Here is a 12650-nt window from a genome sequence, read left to right as displayed (position 1 = left end):
AAGAATTCTGATGTGGTTCCTGTTTTACTGGGAGAGTTTATAAACAGTCACTTAGTTAATGTAATCATTGTACTCCGTAAAAGGTTTATCTTTAAAGCCAAAAATAGATTTTTACTTAATATTAATTTCTTTAAAACATTTATTTAGCATTATTTACCTTTAGAAAGTTATATGGTTGAAACTGATGATGAAGCCAGAAAATATAAAAACCTCTGAGAAGTTCTTAAATGGACGAATGAATGTGTGAATATATGTGAATGAGTGTGAGGGGGTGAGGGTGAGGGGAGGGAGGCTTTGGGGTTAGTATATTATCTCTGTAAATGTATCCTGCATTGTCATTTATGTTGATTTAATAAAAAAAGGAAAAGAAACTCTAGTAGTAAACTACATCGAAAAAGCAATAATCATAACATTATTATGAGTTTCTTTGCTTCAATTATAAACAATATACTCTGGGCGGGTGTATAAACAGCAACAACATTAAAAGGCAAATACTTTGTCTGGAATAAAATAAATTGTCCTTCATGGAATTCTAAAGTATTTATTTACCACATTTTTGTGTCAAACCCCATTTTTATCATTGTATTAAAATATGACGATACGTCGTTTATGGACTCTCCTGACATATTCTTGTCTTGAACACGTTTAGTATTTTATTTTGAAAGTCTTATTCGGATGTGACATCCAAACCAAAATGAACAGAGCTTTTAGAGCTCTGCTGTTGCTCAGTCAGTTGGAAGAAACTTGGTGGAAACGGAGCTCCGTCTGGACCCGGCGGCTTGTTCAGCTCCTCTTCCCTGACAAAGAGAGCGAGATGCGGCGGAAAGAGAAGAGGCTGCTGCAGGTCACCGGCCTGCTGATCGCCGCGGCTCTTTTCTTTCCAAACGTCGGCTTGTGGTCTTTATACCGGGACAGACTGCTGGACAGCGGCTCGGCGGGCTCCGCAGACGGACCGAGTCGGATCTCAGAGCTGCTTCCGGTAGGCAGTGATTTTCTGTTCAAATAATCAGGATGATATTCGGACCTGCAGCATCTCCATGTGTGCGACTATCAGCAAAGAGAAATCAGACCTGAAATCTTTGTTTCATCAGATTTTCACTTGGAAATTCCGCTAAAAAAATGGCGTTGGAAAGTTCTCAGCGCAGCTTCAGCACCAAGGACAGCGCAACGACTGAACCAAGCTTCAGGGAGGATTTGATTATAAATGTTAATATTTGACTATAAATGCTAATGCTTCAGATTAATCTGTTTACCTCTTTCCTTACATTTCAAAACAAACTGCTTTTATAAGAGTTAAAACAAAAAGATAGTGACGTTAAAAAATAAGGAATTACAGAAAATAGATAAGAACAATAAACTATACAAATAATATTGATCAAATGAGCAAGCAATGTAAAACGACATGAATAGAAAGATTCAAAACCATATAGATAAGTCCAGTTAAAAAAAAAACTCTAAGAATGACCTTTCATGACATTCTTAAACATTGATAAACTTTAAACAAAACCATTAAATACATAAAAATATAAAGTGCAATGAAAGTAAACAAAATATATAGATTATAAAATTAAAGATGACCTAGGCCTAGAGTCAAGTAAAATCTGTTTTTAAAAAATGAGACAGCCACTATATTTCAAGTATCAGTCTAAGAAGATATATTTGCTTTTGAAATCATCCAAACTCTCCAACAGTGAAGGTTGTAAAAAATTAATAATGCTTCTTTTCTCAGAGGAGCTGAGGGTGGAGCACTAGTTAAGTAAAAGCAAATCTATTAAAAAGGGTAGACTAAAACTATTAATATTTCAACATTCAATAAATTAGTTTTTAAATGATTCTAAAACAAATAGTTTGCCAGTGGATGTACAGAATATATTGTCAATGAATGTCAGTAGGTCCAGGAGCATAAATAACATTATAGACCTTACTCAGAAGTTAGATGGATTCTCTTCTTGGGCAAAACTCACTGTTAGAAATGCACTGAAGTACTAAAAAAAACACCAAAAAAAAAACCCCACTCATAGATTACAGCAATTACATCAATTCAGTTTCCATCACTGTACATGCAATAAATACATATACAGGCATTTATTTGATTGAAAATTACTAAACAGGAGCAAATTATTCTTGAGGATTTCAGTCAATATTTTGAGTAAAATGTAATATTCCAAACACGTCTTAATCGCTTTCTTTTCTTTCATTTTATTTAAAGTTAGAGACAAAGACTGATGACGGTGCTTGTGGTTGTGGTAGAGAGATAAAGCAGAAAAATTGCTGTCACTCTGCTTGAATTATGTTAGGGAAATGTGTTTTCAATCAGGGAAAACAAGACTTCCCATATCTGGTTTCAGTTTATCCGATTTTGGTTTCTTTTCACCATAGCAAGAAAATCACAAAGCAAATTAGAAGACAAATGAAAGGACAATAAGTGTATACATGTTAACGCACTCCTCCTGGACTCCCATTGCTTCACTGAAGTAGATAAAAATCAATACCCTAATCCCATTTGGGTTTTCCCACATAGATCTTGTTAAAGACATTCGGAGCTGGCATTCTCTTCCTCCCTTGTTGCCTCTGTAACTGATTTGAATAAAACACAAACAGGATGAGCTCATTTGCACGCTCACTGATGTGTTTGATAAAGCAGAATTAGAATAAGAGTCTCAGATGAATTTACACACAAAAATGCTTGAAAGGGTCAGAAAAGCTAACTACAGTTTGACACAGAAATATTTGATTTGGGTGAAATACAGCTGCACATCTCAACAAAATGCCTTAAAAATGCGTATTCCATTCATAAGATCTCAATTGATCCCACTAACAAACATTAATCCCTTTTCTTGTGTTTTTTACTTCAGTAAAAAAAAACCTCTAGATTTGTTGAGTATTATGGTCTGTAGTCACTGCTGCCACCATCTGGTTTAGTGGGAACTGCTTGTTCAGTCAAATATCCTGATCGCACAGAGTTAGACGATCCTTCTACAAATTCCTGAATCCAGATTATGATCTGGATTATCACCAAAATGTAATGGATTGTTTCTTAGCATGAGGGACACCTCCGATAAAAATGAAATTTGAATCTGTCCATCAACCCCTCAAGTTATCCAGTACACAGACAGACAAACACACAAACTCTCTAAAAACATAACCTCCTTGGCGGAGGTAACTATTAAGTATGGCACATCATCACATAGTGCTGTGGACATGTCTGATAATTAAAGAAATGTTTTGGTCTTGATATGTTTATTGAGAATAGCCAGCAACTCTTTCAGTCCAGTGGTTATAGGTGGCATTAATACGCTTAAAGATGGTTTGCCCCACATAGATGGGAACAGGATGAATGCCGGATAGTCCTACCATAATGGAATCAGGACGAGAGAGGATTTAAGCCTGTGAAAAACTTTAGAGCCAAACATGTATAGGTGTGTAATTAGAACAAAGAACAACAGAAATAAAATCACGTTTTTGTTAAGGAAAAAAATGTCCTGCCTTTGGTGCTGCTAAGAAATGGTGAAATCTTTCCAGCTTTAATTTTCAACAGCTAGGGACTGAATTCAGACTGTTTCAGGCTTGTTTTGGAATCAGTGTTGATCGACGTTAATCTGAATCACGTTCAGTTCAAATATGGTTTATTAATAAGTCATGGAGAGGAAACTTACTGCAGGTCCAGGTCCCCTTTATTTTTACAATCCATGCCAGAAGTGCACTGATCTTTTTTCATTAGATAAAGTTTTCATTCACATTCGACCTTGAGGCTTTATTAAATAAAAGACCCCTGATTGCTGTTTGCAGAGATGTTTGAACATTGTTCTTTGTTTACTTGATCCTCTATATTTTAGCTAACAAAATTCTGTCAAACCAGCATCAAATGGGAAACCAGCATCAGTGGATTCAACATCTAAACCTAACCCCTCTGAGCACTAACCCTAATCCTGACTTTGGTGGATGACAAACATAACCCTAAAGTTACTCGATTTAATATCACTCCTTAGCTTAATTCCGGTGTGTGCTTCCATTATAGAGGACAAAACTTCCGTATTTGTCAAATTGTGGGATAGTTTCCAGTCAGTTAGCATAACTGACATCTGGATTAGTCTATTTTTTTTGTGGCAGGTTTTAGCTGTTCTTTTCTTCCTTGATTTTTATCCCTTTTTGTTTTGTGGATTGAATGATCAATCAAGTTAGCATTCTGTGTGCTAGGGTGGCGCTCATTGAGGAATTCATGCATGGCCAATTGGAACCAGACAGTCATAAACCGGAAAGACCAGACAGCAAAAATAAGGAAAAGCTGATACTGTGTATGTGTCTGAATTCACCAAACTGTATGATTGAAATTTATGATTTGAGTCGCTGTTGAAATAGAGATGTTTCACATGCTGGAACTCCTCAACCTGCTCTCTGGATCCAGGAATTTCTGCATGAAGAGCTTCTTCTTCCTTTCTACACTTTGATGCGAACAACTGACAAAATGACTAGACCTCACAACCCAGCCAGCGCAGAGCTGACCAGCTACAGCTGAGCTGACCAGCTCTATTGGAGCTGACCAGCCAGCACAGAGCTGACCAGGCAGGATGGAGCTGACCAGCGACCTCTTTATTAAAAACTGACCTCTTTTAGCTCTTTGATGTTGCTGCTGTCCACTAGAGGGCAGCACCCTTCATTCTCAGACTGCCTCACTGCTCTCTGCTAGTGAAGTGATGCCAGTGTGGAGGCATGCTAGAGCAGAGGCATGAATCAGTCGAGAGTTGTTTGCGTGATTATTGACACTGCTTAATGGCGAAAATGATGCACAAGGAACTTTATGTGGTTCTGTTTCTGGATATAGATATAAACAATCTGTAAGTTATCAGCTAAATTGTGTTTATTTCGGTATGCTGATAAACCACAGCTGCGTCGCTTCTTTGCTATCCTTATAAGGTGAGGATGTGATGATAGAAAACCGTAGGGCGCTACTTAAAACCTTTTCAACATGATTCAATGCAGTTTATTTATATAAAAGCAATTCAAAACATATCATTCCAGACACACACACACCAGATCATTCAGTCAGATTGATTCAAAGTTTTCTAAGGAAAACCATCTGATTGCATCGACTCATGACCTCATTGGCTGTCCAGCAGTCCTTAACACCAAGCATGATGCACGATAGAAAAAGACATGCTGACAATCAATAGCTGGTTGATCTGCTTGGTGGAAGATTCTGCCCATTAGGCTGAATTTAACTGTAACTCCCCAGACATAACAGACTTAACAAAACATTTAAACAAAAAAGAAGTTATTCAGAAGACCTGCACAACTTTTCAGACAAGTCAGCTTGTCATGTGGGACCCCATCAGTCTTAATTTTCTCCATACCTAATAAAGGTGTAACAAATAAATAATTACTTTAGCCTACATGTACCTTTTGGACAGGTCAAATATAACACAGCCTTGGGAGTGCTTCTGTGATGCCGTGGTTAGCGCGCACCACCCATGTACAGAGGCCTTAGTCCTTGACACGGCCAACCCAGGTTCCAAGCTGACCTGTGGTCCTTGGCCACATGTGTCTCCCCCTCTCCATACCCCTTTCCTGTCAGCCTACTGTTGAAAAAACAAGCCACAAGTGACATGAAAACGCACCAAAAAAAAGAAGAAAATATAAAACAGCCTTAATAACTGGACATTTGCTCAGTGGTCCAAAAACATATCTTGAGATGAAGTTGAAGTTTGAATTTTGTAAATTTTGTTCCCAGAATGTGTAGAATCCAAGTTTCTTAGAATGATTTGGGGAAGCCTGATATTAGTTGGTATTAGTCTACTGTGTTTTCTGAGGTTTAGACTCAAAGCAGCAATCTAACTGGAATGTTTAGAGATAAAACATGCTTTACTTTTGCTGAGGAGACCTTTGAATTTGCAGCAATGTACAATGTGACCTCATTGTAACATTAAAAACATTTTCTTTGAATTTATGAACGAAGGAGTAGTCAATAAATTGTATATGTACCTTTTTATTGGAAATAGAACTGCTCTAAATGACGTTATCTTTAATTAGCAGTAAGCATTGGTATCATTCAGGGAAGCTACTTTCCACTGCCAGAAGAGATCCTACTAGTTTCAGCCTGAAGGATGTTCAAACCAGTGTGCTTTTGTCATCTTTATTGACAGTATGGTAAATAAATAAAATCTAATTCACCAAAATTATCCCAAATTATCATTTTAGGCTTTTAATTTATTTAGGAAGAGGCCCTTACTAGCTTGGCTGTTTCAGATATAAGTCCTCAAAACCTGTGAACATTTCCTGCTTTCAGTATGAAAAGAAAATGATTTTCTTACACATCCCTTTCTGATAGAGACAGAAGTCCAGCTTTCCACACATGGTGGCTCTCTGGCTCTCTGTCCAATCTGCAGCTCTGCAGGATTCTGCATAATGGCTCCACTTTGGAAATAATGGGCTGTAAAGCGGTGGTACTGCGTTGTTTCTTCTGTGGTGTCTTGACTCCTTCTCTGCAGGATCTTCTGCAGCCTGGAGCTAGACAAAGAAGAAAAACTGTAACTTTGCTGGATTTAAACACATGCCGTTACTGGTTTGTGCAGCTGTGAGCAGATTCTGTTCAGAAGCTCTTCAGGAAATGCTGAAGGTGTCATGGTGTTCTTATCATTGCCATAATACTACTTTAGTGAGGACAAGTAAACTTAAACTAGGAATTTATATTTCTACATATTCAGGGTTGGAAATAATGTAAAATCATTCTACAGAAATCTAAAATTGAGTTTGGTCTCAAGGTAAAATATTCAGAGACTTCTAAATGTTTCCTATACTGTAGCTTCTTTAAGGACCAGTGTTCTTTAGCTTAGAGTTTAATGTTTCTATCTTTAATGTTAAAGAAGCTCTATTATAGCTTAATATGATAGGATTTAGCATGCTACTGGTCTAAACAGTGAAACACACTGATTCATTCCAGAATTTCAAACCACACCTTTAGACACTTCTCTTCATGACTGCCCATTTCATCTGATGTCTATTGCTTTGTCTATTTTAGTTGTTCATTGTTAATTATTGTGTTTTATGGCACATTGTCCTTGAGTGCTGATGAAGGCACCTTTATTAATCATGTTAATATTATTGCTGTGATGAGCAGTATTTGATACTGGTTATTATAAATGTATTGATATATTCCCAGTTGTTCACATCTATAAATGCAATAAAAATTGCATTTATAGATGTCTCCCCTCATTTACCTGCTTTTTGGAACCATCAACAAAATTTCATAATGATTTTGGTGGCATACAGTATTAACCACTTGTTTTTACAAAATTGACAGAAATCATTTAAACAGGTTTAAAGCATATGGTGGAGTTTAAGGGTTTATTCACACCTGCAGCCTTTGATCCATGTTAAACTGAGCAGACTTTGTTTAACTTGGTCCAGAGACCAAACCTGTTAATAAAGACCAGCGAACCATGGTTCAGACCAAACAGGCAGACAGACTTTTTCAGGTAGTCTTGGTCCACCTTCCACATGCACTCTGTTGCAGTTTGCTTCAGTATTAGTCAGACCCAAATGCTTCTTTGAACATAGCATCATAGCTGATTGCCATTGCTGTGCACAGATTTTTTGAAGAGCAGGGGCGGAAATAAAAATATGGTAGTATGCCATTGCTACTGTAGAGAGCACTTTAACATTTGGCTCCCACGAGGACACTTTAGCACACATTCAACAACTGGGCCACAAGGGGGAATTAGGGGACGGGGGGGGGGGGGATCCTGCCCATGGCACTGTTTCGCTGTCATGTTGCTAAGCAACACTGCTGCCAGCAAGCGATGGCTCTTCCTCAGCTTGAATTCAAGGATACATTCTTTGAAACCATCACAAATGTAAAAGTCTGGAGATCTATTTTGCAGCAACTTAGACTAATAACAGCATAAATATGCGAAACAGAGGTGCTGTATGAATGAGTCCCATAGTACTTTTCATCCATTTCTACGTTGATGCCAACCGCTGCCTTTTTCACCCCTAAAGAGTACGGTTTGGGTACAAACTAGACTAAATGAAAAATATAAAGTCTAATTTTCTTTCAGAGTTGAAGTAAGGGTTAGTAACTGGGCCCAAATGCAGAGATGGAGGCAGAAAAGAGTTCTTGAAGATTTAATGTGATGATTGCAGCCAAAGTATAAATCCAAAAATAAACAGGCAAGAGGAGGAGCATAATCATGGGAGTCAACCGACAGGAACTAATGAAGACCTTAAATAATGACATAAAGACAAAGCAAACTGCAGAGGAGGGGTGTATATATATCTATAGACTGAGGAGAAAACTAACAGGACAACGGTTGGAGTAAAGATCAAAGTGGGAACAGGTGTGCAGAGAAATATCTAGAAGAAAACCAAGAGAAATGAAGGAGACAGTAGAGGGCAATGGAGAGAAACTGGGAAATACAATAGTGCTTAACGATAACTAGAAAAGAACTTAAATGAAGTTAAAGGGGAATAAAACTAATGACTATAAGATAAAGGATGACCAAAGAAAAAGCTAGAGGATAGGAGAAGGGATGTAGGAAACCTAAGATAATTATGATATAATGTGAAACAAATGCTAAATATAACAATGAATGGCAAAATAAAACTAGACCAAAGACTGAATAATGTTGAATAGCATTTAACTGTTAATATGTTAGTATGTCTGATTCTGATGATTCTGATTAACCACCAAACAGAACTAGTAAAACTAAGTATTAAAAAACCAAACAATTCTTAACAGTAAACTGAATAACATAAATTTAAGCCTAGCTGAAAACCTAAAGGTAAAACCAGAACAGAAGCAAAAACCCAGAGAAGCAGGACAGTTTTATACGCTGTAAAGCAAAAACAGGCTCCACTACCACAGATAAAGAAATAGCTCCTGTTCCACCAACATGTTCCTGTTCCCCAACTAGCAAAATTAAATAACCAGAAGGCAATTGAACTGATTTAGATAGTTAAGAAACATTAGAACCTTCATTATTAGTTAATGGTAACAACTCTGACTTGCAGCTTAAAGGAATAGTACACCCAAAACATGATTAGCCTTCATTTTCTACTCACCTCCATGCTGAACAACACTCTGGAGTACTTTTTTGATATCTCAAATGCATCTGGAGATCTGGGAGGCTTCTTGCTGTCTGCTGACATTCAAATAATGGAGGTCCATGGCGCCCGAGACAGAAAGGTCCATAAAAGTCCACAAAAACGTGTCAATATTCCTCCATACTGCTCGTCCAATGTAATCCAAGTGTCCTGAGTGGGTAGCATCCAGAATTTACTCGAAACGAAGTCATTTAGAATGTTTTTAGAGCATAAACAGTAGTGTATAGGATTTCCTAATAGCGCCCCCATGCGCGCTCACGATTCTACGGAAGCCGGCAGACCAAACCGGAAGGAAGTGCGCATTCAGCGTCTGGTCTGCCGATAATGCAAGCGTAGAAGAAGAAATGTGCTGTTTACCTGTGCAAAGAAAGAAACAACGAAAGAAAAATGTCTGAGGACTTCAGTGTTGAGGAAGAGCATGAGTTCTTTGCCGAGCTGAATGCGCTGGTTTGGTCTGCCGGCTTCCGTAGAATCGTGAGCGCGCATGGGGGCGCTATTAGGAAATCCTATACACTACTGTTTAGGCTCTAAAACGTTCTAAATGACTTCGTTTCGAGTAAATTCTGGATGCTACCCACTCAGGACACTTGGATTACATTGGACGAGCAGTATGGAGGAATATTGACAAGTTTTTGTGGACTTTTGTGGACCTTTCTGTCTCGGGCGCCATAGACCTCCATTATTTGAATGTCAGCAGACAGCAAGAAGTCTCCCAGATCTCCAGATGCATTTGAGATATCAAAAAAGTACTCCAGAGTGTTGTTCAGCATGGAGGTGAGTAGAAAATGAAGGCTAATCATGTTTTGGGTGTACTATTCCTTTAAGTAAGTGACAACATTTCATAATTTTAACAATTTCTTTTGTCGATAAAAAAAACATGTATTATCTTTTCTATTTGGCAGTGAATGTACGTAAACATGGAAACCATTGCTCACTCCTACATATATAGCTGCAACCATCAATTATTTCAGTAGTTGGTTGATTTATAGTTGTGTTTCATGATTGATAATCAATTATCAATAATGCTCAATCAATATCGATAATAATACATCTTTGCTCCATGTTTTTTCTCCCACACAGTTTACATTTGGTTACTGCTGCATTTTATGGAATGGAAATTTTAATTTACTGTCTGAAAGCTGGACTAAACTAAATTTCACTCTGTATATATAAAATGAAAATAAAACTTTTCTAAGTCTAATTCGTCTAAAAAGGGACAATTAATGAATTCACATTACTTAACTTTTTGAAGCTCAATTTTTTCAATTAACAGATTATTGATTATAGATTTCTACTAGTATGAGATGCTTAATAGCAGGTGTTTTTTTACAGACTGAAAGAGGTGAAGCTATAACTATGCTGTTTGAGTTATACATTGAGCATATTTACAAAGAGAGATTATTTATTTTAATCTCAATTAATCAGATTCATTGTTTTAGTCCTACTAAGAAAAGACTTTATGCATTCAATGAATCGATACAGGAATTTTTATGCACAGCAGACTTTTTTCAGAATTCCCCAACAAACCAAAAAGATGCTCTTGGTTTCCAGCACAAATTGACTTTTCTATGAAATGCTTGAAAGGAAGGATAAAAGGAGATGAAGGTGAGAGAAAAACAGGAAAAGCAGGTAATTGTCTCCCTGGGGTTTTGTGATCTAAGAAAAAAACAGGTTCTTCCCTAAGACCAACCTTTTCAGGTTTTTCATTTTAAACAGGAAAAAAAAAAGAAACAGACAAGGGAGGTGCTGATCCAACCTGGTCTGACCTATTGGTCTTTAGAGGACACTTCAATTCAATTTATTCCTCCAGCATCAATCCACAACATGCCATCTCAAAGCCCTTTAAAGTAAAAATCCATAAGCAGTCAATTGAATTCAATCATACAGAGAGATTCAAGTCAAGTATGTTAAATCTAGTTGTCAAACAAAGCTGGTAAATAAGCTTTATCATTCAAATTCATGAAAACCTTCTATTTCTTGGCTTGCAAAGTTTACTAGTGGAGGAACCTGTATTGAAAGTGAACAGTCAATTGCATTGTGTTGTAAACTTTGCAGCAGCCCTCAAATCGCGTATGGTTGGAGTGACGGGGGGAGAGAAACCTCCCTGTTTAACATGAACTAACCTTCACCAGATCAAGGTGTTGTGTGAATGGCCATCTGCAGAGACTAACTGCAATGTTTTGCTAGTTCATAAGAGCGAGTTCAAAGTTAAGTTCACACAGATGAAAATGAACAATTTCACGTTCATAGTTTATCTTTTCAAAATGAACTTAGTTCATAAACCTATAAATGAACTAGTTCATTTGGTAAATAAAGCCACAATCCTCCACAATAGAACCTCATATTTCACCCTTTAATTGTATGATCATAATAGGAAACACTGCATGCAGTCACGGTATACTGTATGTTCAGTGAAACCTTTATTTAGCCAAATTACACAGAACTTGATAAATATTCAGTTACATTCAGGTTTTGCTGAAAAGATTTCTTCCATTCCTTGTTGAGTAGCAGATATTTCCACAGATAGCTCAGATGCTTTAACTCCATGTGGGGCTTTAAATTTGAAGTGGACGTGGCTGAAGTATGGACTTGTTCTGTTAAGTCCCTGAGGGCCCAGTTCAATCTGAAAAACTCACACCAAGAGAAAAGACAATTAGAAGAAATTTATTGATGCAATTACTTTGTCTTTGGCGCTCAAACCTCGGCAGGAAACAGCGCTTAATTTTGATAGTAGGAATGACGCTTTGATGAAGCTTTGATGAAGCTTTAGCTGCGATGGTGGAGGAGGGGCTGGAGGGGGGTTGAAACGGTGTCATCTGAATAAAGTCACAGCGTATCCACCGCCTGCGCACTAGGGGCAGACAAGTTGAGGATCGGAGGCCTTTAAAGATTAACTTTGGATGCCAATTGGCTTTCGTGTGGTTCAAAGTTGATTGGCTATGTTGCAGGTGGATGTAGGAGAGCAATGTTTTCCTTTTTGTAGGTCTGAAAAGTAGGACATGCCCGGGAAAAAGAGGACATCTGGTCCCCCTACCTTATCAACAATTTGATATTTCAGTGAGTGAGTGCTTGTTGCTATGATGCGTCTTTGCTCAGCAGCTTTGCTCGTTGTAAAACAACCAATCAGAGCACAGCTCATCTAAATATTCATGATCATACCATAAAAGAAGAAAAACCTGTGGTTTCATTCTAGGGCTTTTAACCAGGCTGCATTAGTGCTCAGAGAACAGCTAATAGGCCATTTATAGCCCAACCAATGTTACACACCCTATTAGAGACCTGAAGGACCAGATACCCTATAGAATCATTATATCAGCCTATTAGAGACCTGAAGGACCAGATACCCTATAGAATCATTCTATCACCCTATTAGAGACCTGAAGGACCAGATACCCTATAGAATCATTCTATCACACTATTAGAGACCTGAAGGACCAGATACCCTATAGAATCATTCTATCACCCTATTAGAGACCTGAAGGACCAGATACCCTATAGAATCATTCTATCACCCTATTAGAGACCTGAAGGACCAGATACCCTATAGAATC

General features: G+C 37.7%; 1 protein-coding gene across 1 annotated transcript in view; it reads left to right on the top strand.

Annotated features, from left to right (window-relative positions):
* Positions 1-715: 715 nt before the first annotated feature.
* The window catches only part of LOC119773153 (polypeptide N-acetylgalactosaminyltransferase 10-like), a 90739-nt gene continuing 78804 nt past the window's right edge, over positions 716-12650 (top strand). The window contains exon 1 of the mRNA XM_038269992.1: positions 716-979. Coding sequence (XP_038125920.1) covers positions 815-979 — 165 coding nt within the window. The 5' untranslated portion in view covers positions 716-814. The remainder of the gene's footprint in view (positions 980-12650) is intronic.

This window comes from Cyprinodon tularosa, unplaced genomic scaffold, assembly GCF_016077235.1.
Source record: "Cyprinodon tularosa strain WSP-4 unplaced genomic scaffold, ASM1607723v1 ctg748, whole genome shotgun sequence".
Lineage (NCBI taxonomy): Eukaryota > Metazoa > Chordata > Actinopteri > Cyprinodontiformes > Cyprinodontidae > Cyprinodon > Cyprinodon tularosa.
The sequence above is the reverse complement of the archived record's forward strand: the minus strand, read 5'-3'. Positions and strand labels throughout refer to the sequence as shown.